The following is a 21,301-nucleotide window of genomic DNA, read 5'->3' as shown; positions in this document are numbered from 1 at the left end:
TAAAGAACCTATTACTATAGTTAGCCTATGAAAAATTCGTGGTAAATGCTTGCTGAATGAACAGTCACTGAATGAAGTCCGAACTGTGTGGAGATAGGAAACAAGGGTCAGACAAGGTCAAAGCACTTCTATCTGTCTCAGTTCTTCTGAGAAGGATTTCCTAAGAAATAATTTTTATCCCTGCCTCTTTTTCTGCCTTTGTGATTGTCTGACTACTTTAATAGCAACGTAATTTTTCCCCTGATCTCTAGCGCTATTGCCAGAGAAAGATCTGCTTCTCCATTCTGTAATTAAATAAGACAGTATTATGATGTTCTAAATTTCTGCTTGTTATGATTCCAAGAGACTCAGGTCAGGTTGGTAGAACAAATAACTGTTAGGTGCTTGGGCAGTAAACCAGGCTCAGGGCCATGGTTCTGGGGTGAGAATAGATTCCCCAGGTTTCCCTTAGTCTCCATTCCCCCTTAACCTAGCAGGCTGGTTCTCACTTTCTGCCATCATGGCTAATATTCCTGAGTTCTCCATGGCCACTAACACTCATTAGGTCTTCATTTGCTATAAATCCAGGCACTGTGGTGAAATCAATGTGGAAGACACCTTGAGCAAGTGGTCCTGGACCTCAGTCCTTGCTTTGTTCTGCCATTACCAAGTCACGTGACACAGGACATGTTTTAACTAGATCTCGGTTTTCCCCTTGGTCAATGGGGACAAAAAGTGAGTCATTAAGAGCACAGGATTTGTAGTCAGAAACGTGTGGCTTCACACCTTGGCTTTCTTATGTTAAGAGCATTGTAACTTTGTGCAAATTACTTAACTGCTTTCTATACCTCAGTTCCTTAGTTTATAAAATGACAAAAGTAATAACATCATAAGCTGATAAGGGTCCATGAAACAACATCTCTAACATACTTATCAGAGCATAAAACACGTAGTGTCTCATAATATCTTCCTCCTCCACCTCCTCCTCCTTCTCTTCTCATTATTATTACTATTATTGTAATATTAAACAGTGTCTTCCATGTCTGAAGTTGTAATCCGCTATACAAGAACCTTAGCTTGTTTACAGTACAGTATGGAAGTCAGGAATCGATAGTAATGAGCTAGAAAATGAAACAGAAAGTATGATTCAGATCTAAAGGAAGTCAGAGTAGACAGGAACTACCAAATGTAAACTAGAAAAACAAAGCAGATGTCATATAAAGGTACAAGGGTTAATACTAAATAAAGACACCGATTGGGATACTAGAACACTTAGACAGAAATTTAGTGGCTATGCATTTAAATTAAGATGAGTTACATGAGTGGGAACCGCTTTCTATATCGGAGGCATTCTCCCCAATACATGTAAACAAATTTTAGCCTACAATTTCAAAAATGCACTGTACCATATTTCATGAAATTTGAGTCTAAGTCTATAAATAAGTCACACACTTCTTGCCCTTTTCAGTTTTTTTGTGGAAAATAAAAATTCAACTCAAACTCAAAAATTCCAGTTCACAGCACATAGGACAGGCCACATTAAACTATGGTATTCCATGAAACTAGTTTGAGAGTTTGAAATCTGACTTATAAGAAGCAACCCAAAGGCACAGTGAACACAAACAAAACTAGACAGATTCTGGGGATGCTCACTATCCAAGAACGGTGCCGACAAATACACCCTTACCCTTATTTCTGTGAATTTGTTTTACAGAAATCTGAGAATTCTATTCTTTAAAAATTATGACCTGAATATAAAAGGAATAAAAGTCAGATATTGTCAGTGCAAAGGAATAGTAAAAACAAAACTAATAACCAAAAAAATGCTTCTTATCCCTGATCTAACGTTTTTCTAACTCAGTACCTCAGAGGTTGCCAAGTCAGTGGAAAGCAGATAAATTACAACAGATGGAAAAACACGAAGCAACAGAAATCAGCAGGTTATGATAAATCTATAATGTGTCTTGTTCATAGGGGGAGAAATCTACAAATTTGGCAAAGCGCAAAAAGGGAAAAAATATTAACCTCGCCATTTCAAAATTGGCTTTCAAAATTATTTTTTCTAGAAAATGCAATGCTTTGTTGCTAAATTTGGTTTCCTTTTATACAATCAAAATCAAATAAATAAGAATCAGGAGTATTAAAATCAAAAGTGGAAATGTGTCTTGATTTCCTCTAAATCTGGAATTATTATATGCCTTTTTCCTTCTAAGTGTAGCACTCTAAACTAGATCTTTCTGTTCCTATCCTTCCTCTAATTGTGTGTGTTCACATATTTTCATTTCACTAAGGATTTCTGGGTCCCTGATATCTGTTTCAAAGCCAGTGTCTAAATGTTGTGCAGAGGGCTGCGGACGTTAATGACAGTTATGATACAATCAACACTGCAGTTTGTGATCAGCAAGGTGAGGAATAAAGTACCATGCAACTTAGATAGAAAACATGTGACCTGCTGGTGGTTCTCAGCAAACTCAATGTCTGACATCTTATATCATGAATCCAGGGGCACTTGGGTCAAATCTAACTGCCATGCTAGATGGGTAATAGCTATCTTCTAGGATACCAGTGACAGCGACAGATAGACATTTTAGCTGTCACTTACACACTTCCAACAGAAAATAAACACAGCAACATTTTATTGGGAATAACACCACAAAACTATAAAGATTTTTAAATGCCGTCCCAAATAAAATGCAACAACAAAAAAATTTACAGCCAAAAGGAAGCCAAAAAGAAGATGACAGCCTCAGTAGAACCCTTCAACACTTATTTTTCTGCATGAACATGTGTTACTTTAAATTATTTTATACCATCTCTTAAGTCAAAATGCAAAACTGTAAGGATCAGGAAAAAATCAGATAGGAGACAGCCAGCAGTACAGATTCCACCATAAACCATGACATCTACACTGAAATAAATTGGTTATAATGGGTCCTTAGGGGCCGGGCAGAGGGCAAACAAACTTGACACATTGTCTGTTCCCTGACAATGGTCTCTACATTTCATCAAAAGAAGAGCATCTTAAGATTTACAAACTATGTTCTCTACAATTTTTATATTCATTTATACTATATAAATATTGTAAGGCAGTGTTCTCCAAGTATACATAATTTTAAAGTTATTATACAGTTAGAAAATAACATACTATTTTTCTAATTTATAATGAAGTTAAAAAGAAATGATTAATCTATTTAATACTCTTCTTAGTATGAAAACACAGTGCAGTTCCTAAAGATTGTTGTGTCATCTGTATCAAAACAGATTGTACTCATACTCAAAAGCATCTCTGATCTGCTGTCTGTTGCAATGAGTCTGTTTTAACTTATACATTATATTTTTAACTTACACTTTATATTTAATAGTATAGCAGCAAAATAAACTTAAAAAAGAGAATAATCAGCTTACCCTTTATTATCATAAATCTGCAAGTTGCCTCTAACAAACATATTTCAAACCTAGAAACTTACTTGATTTAAAAAGTAACATTTTGATAAGTAACAGAAATATTATTTAGTAACATGCCTGTCATTTCTATTTACTTTCTTACTTTCAAAGAATTTTATCACCTTATTTTTTGAAGTTTCATTTCAAGTTTCATCGCTTTATTTTTTATTTTATATTGAAGTATAGTTGCTTACAATATTATATTGGCTTCAGGTGTACAATACAGTGATTTGATATTTTTACAGATTATGCACCATACAAAGCTATTATATTATTATTGACTATATTCCCCTGCTGTACATTACATCCCTGTGACTTATATAACTGGTAGTTTGTACTGCTTAATCTCCTTCACCTTTTTGTCCATTCCCCACCCCTAACCCTCTGGCCACCACTAGTTTGTTAATAATGTCATTTTTTTTTCCCTACAAGAGCTGATAACTTTTGACCATGTGAAACACAGACTTGAATATGAACCTGAATAATTGCTGTTTCCCTGTAACTTGTTGCAGAGGAGAACGTAAGCTGTTTGAGAGTTGACATCCAAACATCTGCAAGAATTGTGACTTTCAAACCCAACCAGCCTTCAATAAATATCACAGGCTGTTAAATTTAACAGCATTGAGACCCACCTCAGGCTCAGGGTCAGCACTTGCTCCTTGGACTTCAGTAGATCCCCGACTTTAAAACTGGCATAGCCCAGAAAGCTTCGCTGAAAATAAGAAAGAATGGTTTCCATTAACTTCTGAGGTTCTCAGTATTTTGTGTCACAGCAATCACACAAAACTAGTCTTCAGAAGAGTGAAATGTTAAATCTATTAGCCTGACAAATATTTCATTGACAGAAATACAAGCATCAGTAATAGATATCCACTTCATGGGGTGAGGTTGAGGGATGCAAATGCATCCTTCTCATTAAAAACAGAGATGAATAACCAGGAAAATAACAAAATGTCTAACACAGAAGCCAGGACTTTTCCATGAACACATTTTCTCCCCACATGAAAACTGAGATAAAAGAAAAGATGACAGACATTTAATATTTACCCATGCCGTCCTTGTTCTTATTAGAATTCTTCAAGTCATGGGCAGCAACAACTTTGTATTCCAGATATGAGCAAATCTGTTAGTTGGAGCTATTTTTATGTGGGATTCTGTGCAAGTTATAAATAGAAATGCTACATTTCTCCCCCATCACAGCAATGTTTAAAAGTATTTGTTTCTTTTGTTATTTCTACACTAGCATGGGACAATTTCACTCCAACACACAAAAAAGAATGGTACTTATTCAATTACATTTTCTAAAATTGCTTTTTTAACCTATCATACTGGGTGTTGACTATCTATGAACATATCTATCTTCTACACTCTCTGACTCATAATATAAAGAATAAAACACTAAATTGGCTTTTCTTTTCCAGGATAAAAATCTTTCACCTCTTTTTAATATTCCTGGCTGCTTGTGATTTAAAAGTCACAATATTATGGTATACCATAAATAAGATGTCTCATTCTCCTTTCAAGGTCAAGATGTAAACATGAAAATATCAGTATCAAACCCATACCATTGCTGCCTAACACACTGTAATACTTTACAAGAAGTCTACACTACATCTTCCAGAACATTCTCTCTTCATATGTCTGTTGCCAGCCTGCCCTAGAATGAGATGCTGGACTTAAGTCAACTGGTTCTTTTCAGAGGAAAGTGCGCAGTGATTCCATACGTAAGAGGCTGCATCTACACAAAGTGATCCTTGAGCATAGAGAAGACAAGCTTCAGGTCAGAATTTTTCTCCTTCTTTTCAAAGTTCTAACTTAGAAGAACTGGTTCAAAAGTCTTAAAGGCAAACATTTGAAATACAACTCGGTTGTAGGTTGGAGATGCCTATATGTTAGTAATGATAAAACCTAATTAATTCACTTGAAACTCAAAGAAGTGGTTTAGATACCAAGTCGCCAAATTGGGGATCACAGAAGACTAAATTATTAGGTGAAGAATGTTATGTGAAAACAGAAGATTTGTGGAAACAAGCTGTGATGACATGAGTGCTGAGAGTGAATCAAGGCAGAGAAGAATTCCAAGAGCTGTATGAACAAAGCCAAAATTTAGGGTGACTTTTCAGTAAGGGGCAGAGAGTGTCTAGGAGAGACCCAGCTGAACAAAAGCACTTATGCCACCTCAGCAGATAACCTACTAGGACGTCGCTGTATAAAAGGGCTCCCCTGCTCCACACTGCTCGTCTCCATTCCTTATCCTGTTGTATGTTGTCTATTGTCACTTAAATATTATGTATTTAATTGCTTATTCTGTCCTCCCCTCAAAATAAAAATTGAGATTTGAAGATCCACAACGAGCTTTGTTTTCTGTGTGTGATAAATAGTGACTGACAATAAATGAATGAATGAATGGCATAGACACTAGCTTTCAAGTAATTTATACTATGAGATATAAAAGAAATACTCCTTCTGCGGATATTTATAAAGCATTATAATTCACTGAACTGTGGGAAATCAAAACAATTTTTTAGCTTGCGGATTGTATACCGTGGTAGTGAATTTCACTTTAGCATTTTGTATTTTAAAGAGATGTCTTGCTTATTACTCTTTCACAGGTAATTAGGCTTATTAATTTAAATTCTACCCCTCACTCAGTATCCTCACTTGAAGAAAATGCTCAACCCATCAGAAATGTCACGGTGCCCCCAAATTTCAAGTTATTTCTTCTCCTTGCCTTTTGAGATTTGTGAAGGAAGGGATGGTTTTAGAATTAAGAAAACAAACTGCACATGCCATGAATGTTAGTGTGGTCTTTTCAGCAACAGAAGCAGCAGATGTCCCAGAGGGGAATGTAGCAATGAGAGACAGGTGGAGGGGCTATTTTCAGATATGCATCCCAGACACACCAGCAGGCACAGCTGCAAGTAGTCTGTGACTACAAGTCATTGAATGTCTTTCCTGCCCACCAGGCCGGGAGCTCCTGTGGAAGCAGGACCTTGGCTCGTCCATCTTCTAGCTCAGCCCATTGTCCGGAACAGAAAGGCTGCATGCTACACCCACTGCTGCACTGTGAGTGTTTGCAGTGTGCCAGAAAGGATGCCTGTGAGTCAACCTTTTCCATCACAACTGTCAGCCACGTGCTTAATCTCAAAGGATATTATCCTTTGAGAGAGAGCTTACAGAAATCATACAATCCATTATAAATCAACTTAGGTAATGGCATTATGAAAGGGTGTCAAACCAGAGGAAGTGTTATTTATTCTAAAAACATTTTTAAAATTTATTCTAAAAATAACTGTACATTAGGATAACATGTTGCATAAAATGCATTTAATAAAATCCCTCAGTTTAAAGACATTACCTAATTGTTTCACATTGCAATACCGAACAATGGACTTGCCTATACTCTTACTTTCTAGCAGGTTTTTATGTGTTTGCTTCACCTCAGTATAAATAAAACTAGGATCCTCCACACCCCTGAAAGTGGAAAACACATCATTCATTTACATGAATATTCATTGGACTCCTGGTCAAAGAATGAATTAGAGAGAAAACAGTCTTCTCTATTATGAAACCTGAATTCCCATGGATGGAAAATAGCACACAATGCTAATGCAAAATAACTTAATATAGAGTTATTTTATCTTTACTGTCACTTTAATCATAATCATAGAATTCAAGAAAATTATTTCAAAAAATCTGTTTATATTCCAAATATAACTCAGGGAACAATGTTTTCATCTCTCCTTCGGTATTGTTTCTAAAATTCTCATCTTTAAGGTTTTAAACTGGGAGCTCCAATATCAGGGGAGAATTTAAAAACAAAGAAGAAGAAAAAAATTAAAGTGTCACTAGAGTTGGAGATCTGAAGGGTAGTTCTAAATCCATGATTATGTCCAAAAATGGAAATCTGGGCAATTAAATCACTTCTCCCAGCCCCTAGGCTGGCTGTACACTGATGGGCACTGTCAAGCTCCGTTTGTCTGTCTTCTCTCTCACAAATCTGGGACATGGACAAGTTACTCCACCATACTAGGCCTTAGTTTCTGGATGAAAAAGTTGCATATGATAACTGTATCTTTCTCATACTTATTGTTATGAGAATTAAAGTAATACAGGCAAAGCACTTAGTATATTGCTGGGAAAATAGGAAGCACTGCATAAATATTAGCTTGCATAGTGCTTAAGGAAAATATGCCCAGAAGTCAGATGACTTAAATATAAGCCCACTTCAAATACTTTTTGGAAAAGGCAGAGTATTTTTTTTAAAAAGTCTATGAGAAATTCCTATTATAAAAAAGAAAAATGTACATTTAAAAATAAAAGTTAGATTCAGGGAAATATAAACAAGAATAAATTCTAGTGAAAAAAAAGATATGAAAGTTATGTGGTCTTTTATATGAAAGTTATGTGGTCCTTTATGTCTCTAGAAGACAGTGCTGGTTTTTGAGGGTAAATGAAGATATCCATAATACTCTGACATATTCTCATAAAACTATATACTGGAACTGTGGTGTAGGTTTTAAAAGGTCTTTGAAAACCAGAAGTTTATATTGTGAGGCAGGCTGATACACAGCATCTCCTGCACATAACTTACAGGATAGGCCCTTTTTCATACTTTTGTACAGGTGCTTTTTCTTTCCTCTCTACCCTAACAGACATGGTTGTGTGGTTTCCCATTCTATAGCAAGGGACAGAGGGTACATGAACTATATGCGCTGAAAAAATACATCACAAAGAAAAAAGAACTGAGAGAATATCTATTACAACTTGATGAACAGTCCAAAGAACACATTAAAATGCAGTTTAGGGCAAAGTCATATATTATAAAATTACATCTTTACTATGAATATACCTCACAAGGTCTCAGAGCACAGATTGGTATCTGCTTGACTAAGTCATCAACAAAGGTGTGGTTTCATCTAATAGATGCTGCTGAAGAATGCAAAGAAATGTATGGAACATATTTGAAAGATTTATAATAAAAAATTTTAGTTCATTTTTTAAATTGGAGTACTCAGTGGCTAGAGTCCGTGGCACATTGTAATGGCAGAGCCATTACCTGCTCTATGTTCTTGGCCAAGAACTTAAATTCTCAAGAATTTTTTTCAGTGTCCAAAAAAATATTTTGGAGGAGTGATGAGATGTATATTAATCAGCTCAAGGATGACAATTTTTCTCTATCCAGAATATCATGTGCTCTGAGTGTGTTAGAAAAGCCAAGGCATGTTGACTTGTTCTTATTTAGACTCATTCTTATCATGCTTGAGATTTAGTTTGGTAATATAATTGCCATTTTGTTGATTTCTGATGTGTCATAAAATGTACTCGATTCTTACCATGTTATTGCAATTATTTTTAGACACCCCCTCCCTTTTTATTCTGGTGGTTCTAAAAAAAATAAGATGGTTGGCAAACCAAAATCATGGTATGCTTCCTAATGCATTCAATACGTATATCATGATTTGCTAATTTCCAGGCACAGAGCTAGGGCTATTAAAGTAAACAAAATATACATGATCTTTGCAATCATGGAGTTTAACGTCTAGTAGGAGAGTGGAGACATTACTAATATATAATACCCATTCTGCCCAAGTTGCATTACTAATAGCATCTTGATTTTGTTTAAATGGGAATTGTATCTCGATTCCCTTTTACCCAGGGACTCTGATCTTCTCAGTGATTATGTAAGTGGTGGGACAGTTGGCCCTCTGTACCCTGGGATGCAGAACCACTGATATAAAACCTGCAGATATGCAAAGTCAACTGTAAGGGACTTGAGCATCCATGGATTTTGGTATCTGAGGAGGATCCTGGAACAAATATCCTGAGGATATTGAGGAATGACTGTATACCAACTGAGTTTTCCTTTCCAGAATTGAAGGAACAGGATGAGTTGCTCAGAACCTTTTCAATTTGGAATGTGATACCTGGAGGTGTAATGGTCAGACTGTACAACACTTTAAGAAAGGAGAAGCAGGACAATGGACAGAGCCTGGTTGCTTTAAGTCATTTTGAGTAGCTGGAGACTTGGGCAATTTCCCCATGACTTTTCCTAACATGAGAAGAACAAGTCTGTTACCTACTCTTCATCCAGTTACTTGCTTCTGAATGCATTCCTAACTGATACAATAGGCATGTCGGAGAATGCCCACTGAGAAGTTTATTTTGGTCCAGGAATTATAGATGAGTCTTTGTCAAGGATGAGGACACAAGATAACAAATGTTCCACATTATAAGTTCAGAAAACCTCATCACAGTGCCTAAAAGGAGCCAGTTTAGAGAAACTGGCCTATTAGTAACCACAACACAGCCAGTTCATATAAAGGTAGTGTTGGAAGAGAGAGGTCAGAATTTGGGGAGGATACAATTTAGGAAATGAAGCGGATCTCTCTCTTCATTACCCTCAGGAAGACATCTCTATCTCCAAGGCCAAAACCAAAGTCATGGGAATATAGACCCAAAACATGACTTATGAAGCTTGAAGGTGTCCAAACCATCTCTACCTCTGCTGTGTTGGGAACTGGTGATTGTGTCTCCTTTGAGAATCATTGATTATCTAGTACCCGATGCTGCTGGGGTTCATAGAAACGGTCAGAAGAGACACGGTTCAGCCAGAACCAGATCCCCCATGATGGGAAAGTATACAATGGGAAGGGGCCTCCAAGGCCTCCAGAAATACCTATATTTGTGCTCACAGGAGAGGCAGCATTTCACTCTGCCACAAAGAGAACTCAGGCAGCATTATGCTGAGAAGCATCAAAACCAGCATAAAGGGCACCACACCTCATGGTGGGCAAGCACAGAAGGAACCTCCCCCCTTTGCCTTTCTCCTGAGCAACTGAGCAATGAAAGGAGGAAAGGGGAGAATGTGTGAGAATGGGCCATTCCCCCTCCCCCCACCACAAGTTGCTAGAAGCACAGAGATGTCTACAGCCTGCAGCGGGAAATGGTGGAGGAGAGGGTGGAAGAGAATAATTTAAAACCAGAGAAGAGACTCAAGTTTTAAAATGAATAAGGTGCATTCCATTCCAAGAACTTGAATGAGAGAAAAACTAGGGGGGAAATTCATACAATTAGGCCAAGATGCCATTAAAATCTCAAACAGGGGGGGACTTAACACAGGGAAATTGTGGCAGTGAGCAGTTGGAGGAAAATAATTAAACCAGCGCATCTTTCTTGAACCTCAAAAAATAAATGGGAGTTTTTAAAAACAAATGATTAACTTATTAAGAGTTATAAATTTCATTTTTTTTTTTTTTGCCATTTGCAGCAACATGGATGGACTCGGAGGGCATTATGCTAAGTGAAAAAAGTCAGACAAAGAAAGACAAATACTGTATGATATCACTTATATGTGAAACGTAAAAAACACAATGAACTAGTGAATAAATCAAAAAAGAAGCAGACTCACAGATACAGTGAACAAGCTAGTGGTCATTAGTGGGGAGAGGGAAGGGGGAGGAGCAAAATAGGGGTGGGGGAAAGGGTTATTATGGGATTATATGGAATCATGTGTGTGAAACGTTTGAAAATTATAAAGCACTATAGATTTTTTTTTAAATTTAAAAAAAGAGTTACAGGGCTTCCCTGGTGGCGCAGTGGTTGAGAGTCCGCCTGCCGATGCAGGGGACACAGGTTCGTGCCCTGGTCCGGGAGCACCCCACATGCCGTGGAGCGGCTGGGCCCGTGAGCCATGGCCGCTGAGCCTGCATGTCTGGAGCCTGTGCTCCGCAATGGGAGAGGCCACAGTAGTGAGAGGCCCGTGTACCACAAAAAAAAAAAAAAAAAAAAAGAGTTACAAATTTCAGAAGGCCTTACATTATATGAAGGAACTGTAAAGGGTGTGAGGACGGCTTGCACTTGTGGTTCTAGTTTGAAGGAGGACGTCTGAGTGGTTGTAGGCAAAAGGCCTGTGACCCGAGTCCTGAGCTGGGAGAGAGCACCAGTGGGCAGCCAGGCAAGGAGACTGCATGTGTCCTGCAGGGAGAGAGGCCTGAGGCTGGGAGGACTCGCTGGTTCCTTGGGAGAAACTCTAGAAGCCCAGGTAGTCTTGGCACCAAGACTGGCGGTGGAAGTGAGAGCAGCACAAGAGGCTGAAGGGACTGGCAGGAAACAAAGCATGAAGCTTCATTTAAGTCAAAGAGAGTTATTCAGCCTGTTCCAGGAAGAAACTAGAAGGCTGCGTTCGGCATGAGAGAGCACGAAGTACCCTTTTCCTTCCCCTGCGCTGAGAGATGCAGAGGTGGCTGACTCGCTTCTCAGCCAAGGCACGCTTTCTGGAGGGCTCCCTTGGCAGGTTGGGATGGCAGCTGCTGCCAGTGAGGAAATGAATGCTACCTAGTACAGGGCTCCCTTCACCCACCGGAAGAAGGTGGCCAACTGCCTGTAGGATTTCAGGGAATTTCAAATAGGCTTTTCAGTGGGCAGGGCCTCTTAGACTCAACTTACTTCTGGACTTTTTCCACCTTTCTAAATGCAAGATCCCAGGGACCAGCCTGCTGGGCTATTCTTCAGGAGCCTCCATTGCCTACTCTAAACTTGTCTAAGCAAAATTACCTGTTACCCTCTTGCTCTCCCGACTTTTAAAAGCTTGAGATGCAATGGCTCAGATGCAGCAGGAAAACCTCAGCTGGATTTTCCTGCACTTCGGTGGCAGCTTCTGTTTCAACCTGCCCTACAGTGTTGAAGCGGCTGGACGCAGAAAACATCACAGTCCCATAGCTAGTCAGCCTTCTGCATCCTTGCGGAAGCAGTCGAGCTCGCACCTGCAATTTCCCAGCCTCCTGTTGGTCCCAGAATGTTGGCTCCAAATCACATCTCAGTTACCTGCAGGGCAATTTCTAGACTCATCTCTAGACAACTGAACTAAATAAGAATTCTCTTGAGGATGATTTTCAGGAGACAAGGAATGAAGTCCACGCAATTCTGCAAATATGTGACCATGTCTCCTTGCATGGTCACACCCTATTAATTTAACTCAATTTTATTTGTCACCTAGAAGGCAGGAGGCCAGAGAAAACCCAAATGATTAGCTTAGAAGTGATGTGTGTGCCTTTTGGAAACAAAAGAAACACTTACCCCAACCTCTGGCGGGGGATCCTTATGTTCGGGGAGGACACTGGTTCTAACCTAAGGAGAAAAACAAACATTTTCTGTATGACTTTGGAGTAGAAACCAGTGCAGAAGCTTCACACAGGTGCTATTTGCATTTTCCCTCATCTGGCGTCAATTCGGACTCTGTGCTTAATCGTTACTGAAGGTTCCTGTGTATGACATCCACTGTGGGCAACAACGACGCTATCCTTTTATGGTTCCTGAACTTCCTGAGGTTCTTAAGTAGACAGAGCTCATCCCATCACCCCTTGTCCAATACAGAGATATCTGGGCTTTAGGTGAATCACTTTTAATCTCCTTGAAAAGCAAAGCTCATTCAACATTCCAGGGAAAGGACAGAGTTGGCATAGAGAATGTCATTCCATGAATGCTTATAAATATTTATTCTCTTTTAGGATATCTCTCTCTCTTGAGAATACTGGGCCAAATTGTGATATACCACCATCTAGATTCCTTTGAAAACTAATTCTCGATTGTGGGAGAGGATAATAGTGTAAAATAATTAGTCATTTGGGGAAGCTTTTCATATGTTTAAAAAGCATTCCAGGTGAAAAATCAACTCCTTAGATGATAAGTAGACATATTTCTTCTAGTGGGTGGTGATCCTCGACCCTGGCTGTACATTAGAATTACCTGGGGACCTTTCAAACTACCTGTGCTCCTTCCTGTCCATGGATATTGACCCTAATGTATAGTTATGAGTCTATGATTCTCTATTTAAGAAAAAAGATGTTTCCGATAAAAAGAAGTCACAATTATCTTTCTCACTTAAGAAAAAGCTAGTAAAAGCAGGAAGAAAACATAAAACCTAAATCTAGTATATCTAAATTTGAAGTAAGGATGAGATGAACAAGTTAAATGAATACACAGCAACATACAAGAACACTGTGTTTAACTGGAGAGCAGAGGGCTGCGGGGAGGGATGGGAGAGAGGAACCCAGGAACATATAATGGATCAACATTTTAGGGGGTCATTTTAACAAAATCCCTTTGGAGGTGCAGCAAGGGCAATCATACTTCTTTGTTTCTTTATGACAGATCCAGCATTATCACTTGTACAATCTGTCAGTCATCATGACTCAAAACTGTTCACCATTATTTTGTCACACAGAATAATGACAGGAGAGATCCCAACAGAGTAAACAACACAATTTACAGAACATGCTCAGCTCAGGATTTCAGGACAGAGAGCTCACTGTTTAAGAGCACTTCCAGGTTGGTAGCTGCATTAATGTTCTTTGGTCCAGAATGTTCAGAGGTACCTTCAGTCTCATTATCTGGAAATCATTAGCTGGCCTCAAAGGATGAGGAAACTTGGAAACTATATATTAATACATAGCATGCTGTAATGGACCATATAGTGTGTGTGTGTGTGTGTGTACACACATAGACTATATAAATACAGTGTGTGTGTGTGTATAGACTATATACATAGCATGTGTGTATATATACACACACTATATACATATATACATATGTATACTAGAATAAATTATATACATAGTGAATAAATTATATACATAGTGAATAAATATTCACATACATTCAACTCATACCCACACATATATATGTGTATATTTATACATTTTAAGAAAATATTTGATATCCAAATAACATTACCCAAAAGGATATATAAATATAGTATATGTATATATACATATATAGACTATATACATAGTGCATGTATATACACACACACTATATACATATATACATATATATATACCAGAATGAACTACATATATAGGGAATATTCACATACATGCAACTAATACACACACGTATATATGTGTATATTTATATATCAGCTTAAGAAAATATTTGACATCCAAATAATATCATCCAAAGGGATATATAAATACAGTATGTGTGTGCACATATATATACATATATGTATATATTTATATAGACTATACACATAGTGTGTGTATCTACATAACACTATATACATATATACATATGTACACCAGAATGAACTATATATACAGTGAATAAATATTCACATACATGCAACTCATACACTAATGTATATGTGTGTATTTATATATCATTTTAAGAAAATATTTGATGTCCAAATAACACTATCCAAAGGGATATGCTTGAATTTAGAAATAAAGTGAAAGAAGTCTGAAACTGTTAAACATATGTAGGACTGCATATAGTGTGTGTGTGTGTATGCGTGTGTGTGCATGTGTGTGTAGACTATGCAATCTAATGTTGGACAAAGGCAGAATAATAGTGACAATTCCTGCAACACAGTCATTAAACTCCTAAATTTAAAGTGATTTTATCAGTATAACATTTATTTCTTAAATGTTAAATAACTATGAATAAACTATATAGAAAAAAAGCTTTTTAACACAAAGGTGTATACTATGAAAAAGTCTAAAGATATTCACAGACTGGTTTGCCATTTCCAGTGTGTGTGTGTGTGTTTGTGTGTGAAGGGGGGAGAGAATGAATTTCACTTTACATAATAAAAGTATTTTTGAAAAGTACATGTACATCACATTTTATTAAATCATGGCATGTTTAAATCACTAGCAGAGCTCTTGATTTAGAGGAACTGAAAGACAAAATTATAAATCAATTTTAAATTGTATAAAGTCAAATTTTTATAGGAAATGTTTGTTTAAATCAGCATGTATGTACAGTTCTAAAACCTTTATATTTAAGGTCAGTACTACTTATGTTTAGCATATAGGTTACATATCGATGATGATTTTCTTGCGTTATCATACCACCCTCTTCACAGTGAACACAAACTAGGTGGCAAACACTGGGTTTGCCAGTGAATAAGGTCCCATTCCTTCTCTTCGGGACTTCAGAGTCTGGTGGGCAGGGCAAATGTATGAATAATCCAGGGCAATGTCGTAAATTCTATAATGGAAATGTGAGCATTTTCCTGTCTGCATTGAGTGAAGAGTAACTAGTTCAGCCTGTAAGTGTCAGGAAAGGCTTCACAAAAGAGGTGGTCTGGGTTTTGAACAATGCGTAAGAGTTTTAGGTAAAGAAGGATGCCACAAAGCAAGCAAGGTGTTATGTATCAGGCATGCAGCATGGAGTCGTAAAAGCCCATCTGTGTTTGGAAAAGAGTGAGTATTCTGATGATGCTATAACATGGGGGCCTCTAGGGATGTGACAAAAGCCGACTGTGTTTGGGGAGAGAGGTTGGGGGCCATTTGTTGTAGAGGTCCATCTATCATGTTACAGAATCGGAGCTGTACGCAATTTCTAGGAAATCTAGCAAGGCGTTCAAGTAGAGGAGTGACATGATCGGAGCTCCTTGAATCAACCCAACTCGGCCCAGACTCACGTTGGAAGAATTATTTAACCTCTTTGCCTTTATGTCCGTTATCTTTAACATGGGGTTAATCAGAGACCCCATAAGTTGTCATGAGTATGACATCTTTTCAGCACTTAGAACAGTACTTAACACAGAGAGGGAAGGAGGGAGGAAGTGAGAGAGAAAGGGAAGGAGGAAGAGAGGAAGTGATGGGGGAGGGGAAACAAGAAAGAAGACAAAAGAGAGAGAGAAGAGATGACAGAGGAAAGATGGGAGGAAGCAGAGAGACAGGGAGACAAGACCAGAGGGAGGAATATGTCACTGAAAAAAAAAAAAAAACATAAATAAATGCTGGACAGATTTAGCTGAGACCTCTTGGTGAGAAAGGGATGAAGCAATGGCTGTCACTGTAGCATCTGGAATATTCCAGTTCATCGGCAATGTCATGCCTCCTGAGATTTACTGGCCTTCCTTAGGAATTCATTTTCCCTTTTTTGGTCTTATTAGCAGTTCTTCTCTCTGTTTTTCTTCACCATACCCCTCCCTGTCCCCTGTCCCTTCCTGGAAGATAAGAATGTCTGCCTGACTACACATTTAGAGTTCTTATAACTTCCTTTTGTCTGGATTTTATGATATCAAATAAAGCAAGAAAGATCAATTACTAGAAGAGGTCATGTAGAAAATTATATATTCTGTCTTGAATATTTCTTAAGGTTCCTGTAAAACAAATTCATTTCCTTCTCTATCAACTTCATAAGCTCAACATTCTATGCACTAAATTTACCTTGAAAAAAAAAAAGAAACAACCAAAGGAAAATCAGGTAGCATAGAGTGAGTGACACTCTTTCATCAAATCTTTATAGATTAGTTCATAAACTTTGTTTCCAAGCAAGAGGCTACTTGGGCTACCACTGCAGTGGCTGAACACAGCACTCTAGTCCATGGGGGACAACTTATTGAAAGAGTCACCCTTGCTACAAAGAGCCTGGATACAGCTTCCCTAAGCCAGGGAGGAGGGTGATTGCTGTATTTTTCATAGGTGAGTGGTGCTAGGATACCGTTGGGTAACCAGATCCACAGAAGGGAAGGCCATGCTGCCATGATGCTGTGCACCAGGGTGTCCAGGCCTGGACCTCACTGGTAGGTGAAGAAGGAGCAACCTTCCCCTGGAAGGCAGAATGGAAGATGTTGGCAATAGTGGAGGAATACCTTGGGGCAGGGAGAAAGCCCAGATTCTTTCCTCAGACTATTGTCATACCTGATAAGATCTCTGATAATGAATGTGTCATTGAAACACATCCCTTTTTTCTAATAAATGCATTACTCTTATTCTTTCTGTATCTCAAATTAAAATATACAATATCACCCCATTTACTTGTTCCACTTGGAATGAGATATAGAATTGCCTTAATATTCAAACACATGGAAATCTGACTGCAACAGAAATGTTTAGCCCTCTTGCACAATATGAATTTTTGGAGAGGAAGCTGCTCAGTCAGGATTATATTTCCTAGGATGCCTTGTATTGACACCATGTAACTAGTTCCCATCAATAAAATATAAGTGATGGTTGCCGCATCTAAACTGGGTTTTTCAGAAGTGGACCTAGAATGCCCTCTCCATTGTCTCTTTAGGTGACTGCAGAGCTGCACCTGGTCCCAGAATGACCACATAAAAGAAAGCCATCCACCATCCATCACTACCAGTACTAGGCTATCAAATGATTGGTTAGCTTTCTAGTGCTGTGTAAAAAATAACAACAAACTTAGCTGTTTAAAACAACATTCACTTATTAGTTCACAGTCTGTATGTCAGAAATCCAGGCCTGGTATGGCCAGGCTGTCCCATCCAGTCCTACATGCAATGCTCAAATCAAGGTGGCAGCTGGCTGCATCCTCATCTGAAAACTTGTCTAGGGAAAGGTCAGCTGCCAGCTCCCGCGGGCTGTTAGCAGAACTCAGTTCCTTGCAGCTCTAGCACTGAGGGCCCTGTTATCTTGATGGCTGTCAGCTGGAGGCTGCTATAAACTATTGGAGGCGGCCCTCGTTCCTTGCCATGTGGCCTCCTCCATCTTCAAATCCAGCAATAAATAATCTCGTTTGCATCAAACCTTCTTGCACTTCAGATCTTCAGATTATGTAAAACATGTACAACATGGGGTGGTACCTTGGGGCCATCTTAGAAGTCTGTCCACCACAATGATAAGAGCTAAACGTCCATTGTGTTAAGACACTGAATTTGGATGTTTACATTTGTTTCAGTGGCCAGCATAACTTAGACCTCCCATTGGTTGTAAATGAAATTTTGAATTCAGTTTATGGCTATGAAGAAATGAAGCAAAATAGGTCATATTAAATCCTAATTCAGTATTTTAATGTTAACAAACATGCGTTAACTACTTATTATGACCCAGCCACTATTATAAACACTGGCAATCTCAGAGATTAAGAAGACTTCGTATTCCTATAGGCAATACTAATAACATGGTTAAGAGTCAAAATATGCAATAATAATTGTTAAGCATTTTCAATTGTCTAAAGCCTATCAGCCACTAGATATTGATTTTCCAACGTGGATGGAGAAAATGATCCATGCATAAATGCCAACAATTTAGACCACAGAATATTAGAGATGGAAGGGGTCTTAGAGCTAATCTAGAAAAACTACCTACGCAATGTGAAATTTTTAACTGAAATATGCCTGAGAAGTACATTTAAAATTTCTCCTTGAACATGTTTAATCTCTAATTTACTATCTCACTAATTAGTATGGTAGAGATAGTGTTACAAACTCACATACCCAAAGGCGCCAAGCAGGTTAAATTAGTGAAAGAAGTGAACTGGGTGTAAGAGACAATAGGGATTGTAGAAGACTCTGGCAAAGTAGAAATCACATGACCAGCCTATAAGGAGCAGTAATTATCTAGCTCCAGATGATAAAAAATTCCCGAGAAAACGTTCTTCAACTATCAACTGTGGGTAAATCCTACTTCCTTTGCAGGTGGGCTGTGATCGACATTTACTTACTTTTACCAGAAATGGGCCTGGTAAATGAGGTGGGTGGTCAAAGCAGGTCCAGTACTATTTTAGTAAAAATAAAAAAACAAATAAAAGTGCTACCCTAAAACAGTTGTTCTTAATCTTGACAACACATTGGAATCATCTGGCATAATTTTAATGCCAATTTCCAGGCTACATTCTAGAATAATTACATCAGAATCTCTGAGGGAAGGGTCTGTTCCAGCATCAGTGTTTTTTAATGCTCACTCCCCACTTGATTCCAATGCGTAGCCAAAGTTCAGAACTACTGCTCTAAAATAAATGAGCTTTTTTGAGTGTGAGCCTCATAAACTCCAAATCCTATACAAGTTCACAAAAATGCACTGTGCAATGGTCAAGTGATAGAATAAGTCTTCCTTTGGAAAAGAATTTTTTTTTTAAGTTAACAGAATGTCAGAGCTGGAAGTGATCTTAAACATTATTTATTGGGCAATTTTTCTTAAACTCCAGCGTACACACTCATCACCTACTGGTCTGTAGCTGGTTAGGAGGATGGTCTGAGGACTGTCCCCTAGAAGCTTGTTATATAAATGCAGAATCTCAGGCTCATTCCAGACATACTGAATCAGAGTCTTCATTTCATCAAGGTTCCCACGTAATTCATATGCATGTTTATGGTCTGGTCTAGAGTACTTACGAGTGAAACAGGTCACAGATGAGAATTGTAGATATTCATTTGCACCTAAACACACTTAAATAAGGAATGGGATTTATTCTTCTGGTTATGAAGGTAATTAGTAACTTTTTAAATGTCAATCATCTGTAGAGCTCCAGATAATATTTTCTTTCAGACATGTCTTTCCTTTGTTATGCTTTGTTACATCATGTTATGGGGAAGGGGTTGCTCTTGTCATCAAGTCAGGGATTGATTTGGGACAGAGCTAGTCTGGAATTCTAGTAAGACTCGGTGTTGTAGGCTGAATCTCCACTTCCCCAACCCCTCTACCCCCAATCCCACGCTTCCCCAGTCCTAGATTCATATATTGAAGCCCTAAGCACCAGTACCTCGGAATGTGACTATCATGGGTGACAGGGTGATTAAGTTAAAATGAGGCCACTAGGATGGGGCACTCATGCAATAGGACCTGTAACTTGACGAGAAGAGGAAGAGACACCAGGGGTGCAAACACAAAGGGATGATCATGTAAAGAGGCAGCAGGAGGGTGGCCATCTGCAAGCCAAGGGGAGAAGCTTCAGAAGACCTCATCCCTGCCAACACCTTGATCTTGGACTTCAGAGTCCAGAAATGTGAGAAAATAAATTTCTGTTGTGAAAGCCGCTCAGTCTGTGGCACTTTTTCATAGCAGCCTTAGCAAACTAAGACACTCAGTCTACCTGTGTTGTAGGGTATGGCCTTCCGTAACTTTCAACTGAGAGCCTAACTGGTCTTTGCTTCTCAGTCCTTGAAAGGATGCGGTCCTTGACCGCTTTTGTACTGGGCCTCAGCTTCAACGTCTGGCAAATGTCTTTAGAGACAGACCAGCCATGAGTTTGAGTCCCTTCTGTTCTCTAAGTTTGTCATTTCAGCTACACATGAAAACCAAAATCTCTGCTGGGTTCTGGGCCTGGCAGCTGCCACCTTGTGTTTAGCAAAGACAGATACTCAGACTTCTAGCTACAGAGAGAATCTGTAATTGCCCCCAGGTGAGAAATGGCTTTTTAGTCCCTCATTGTCAATTCAACACTCCCTCTAGGGCTATGGCTCATGCCTGGTTTTGGTTCCTTTCCCTGGTTTCCTAAACACTGTGAAACCGTGGGAGGTTTCACTCTGCTTTATATAAGCTTTTGGCCTGGTTCTTTCGCCTCCTGTCCAGGTCAGGATTCAGCAGTCCTCTTCTGAGAAAAAGTGCCCATTGATTTGAAGTCCCTGAAGTCTCAGTTTCTCAGTCCATCCAACACAACGGCTGAAAGCTCTGCTACCTTCTCTTCTTCTGAGGAGCAGCAGCCCCGTGTTCAGGCAAATGCCTGTTCTTCAACCTACTCTCAGAATCACCAAATGCCTGAAGAGGAAAAATCCACAGGCTCCTGATGGCTCCACTCTGAAACATCCTCCTTTCTCTGGAATTTTAGTTTCTCGTGTTGTTATTACTGTCACAGCTTGATGATGTTTTCAAACGTGATTTTTATAACACGTTCGGCTTGTTTCTAGGTGGTGTCAGAGGGAGCATTGCTTGTTTCACCTGCCACATCCTACCCAAAATAACCTTTGTAATATCTGAAAGTTATTGTGAAGTTAAGGGATCTTCCAAACATGATTAAGGGATGAACAATGATACTCAACAGAATGTAGTAGCTAAATATGATTGGAGAGGGGAAAAGATGTCATTACATGTTGCGCTGTCTGTTAAGTCTTTGATACACCAGTTACAAATGGATAACTACAGGTAGTTCTCTTCATAAAAGCAGAGTTAACCCTGAA

The 21,301-nt window shown here is 38.6% G+C and overlaps 1 protein-coding gene across 5 annotated transcripts in view; it reads right to left on the bottom strand.

The window, feature by feature from the left end:
- INPP4B (inositol polyphosphate-4-phosphatase type II B) overlaps nucleotides 1-21,301 on the bottom strand; it is an 880,599-nt gene that overhangs the window by 237,068 nt on the left and 622,230 nt on the right. For 4 of the 5 annotated variants that reach the window (XM_082610957.1, XM_082610958.1, XM_082610956.1 and 1 more), the window contains 2 exons: nucleotides 12,502-12,552; nucleotides 4,056-4,135 (listed from right to left, as the gene is read on the bottom strand). In XM_082610957.1, the coding sequence (XP_082467083.1) occupies nucleotides 4,056-4,135; nucleotides 12,502-12,552 (131 nt within the window). Of the gene's footprint in view, nucleotides 1-4,055; nucleotides 4,136-12,501; nucleotides 12,553-21,301 lie in introns of those variants that run through there. The other variant, XM_082610959.1, reaches the window with a different exon arrangement.

The sequence above is a fragment of the Mesoplodon mirus genome, assembly GCF_964341445.2.
Source record: "Mesoplodon mirus genome assembly, chromosome: 2".
Taxonomy (NCBI): domain Eukaryota; kingdom Metazoa; phylum Chordata; class Mammalia; order Artiodactyla; family Ziphiidae; genus Mesoplodon; species Mesoplodon mirus.
The sequence above is the reverse complement of the archived record's forward strand: the minus strand, read 5'-3'. Positions and strand labels throughout refer to the sequence as shown.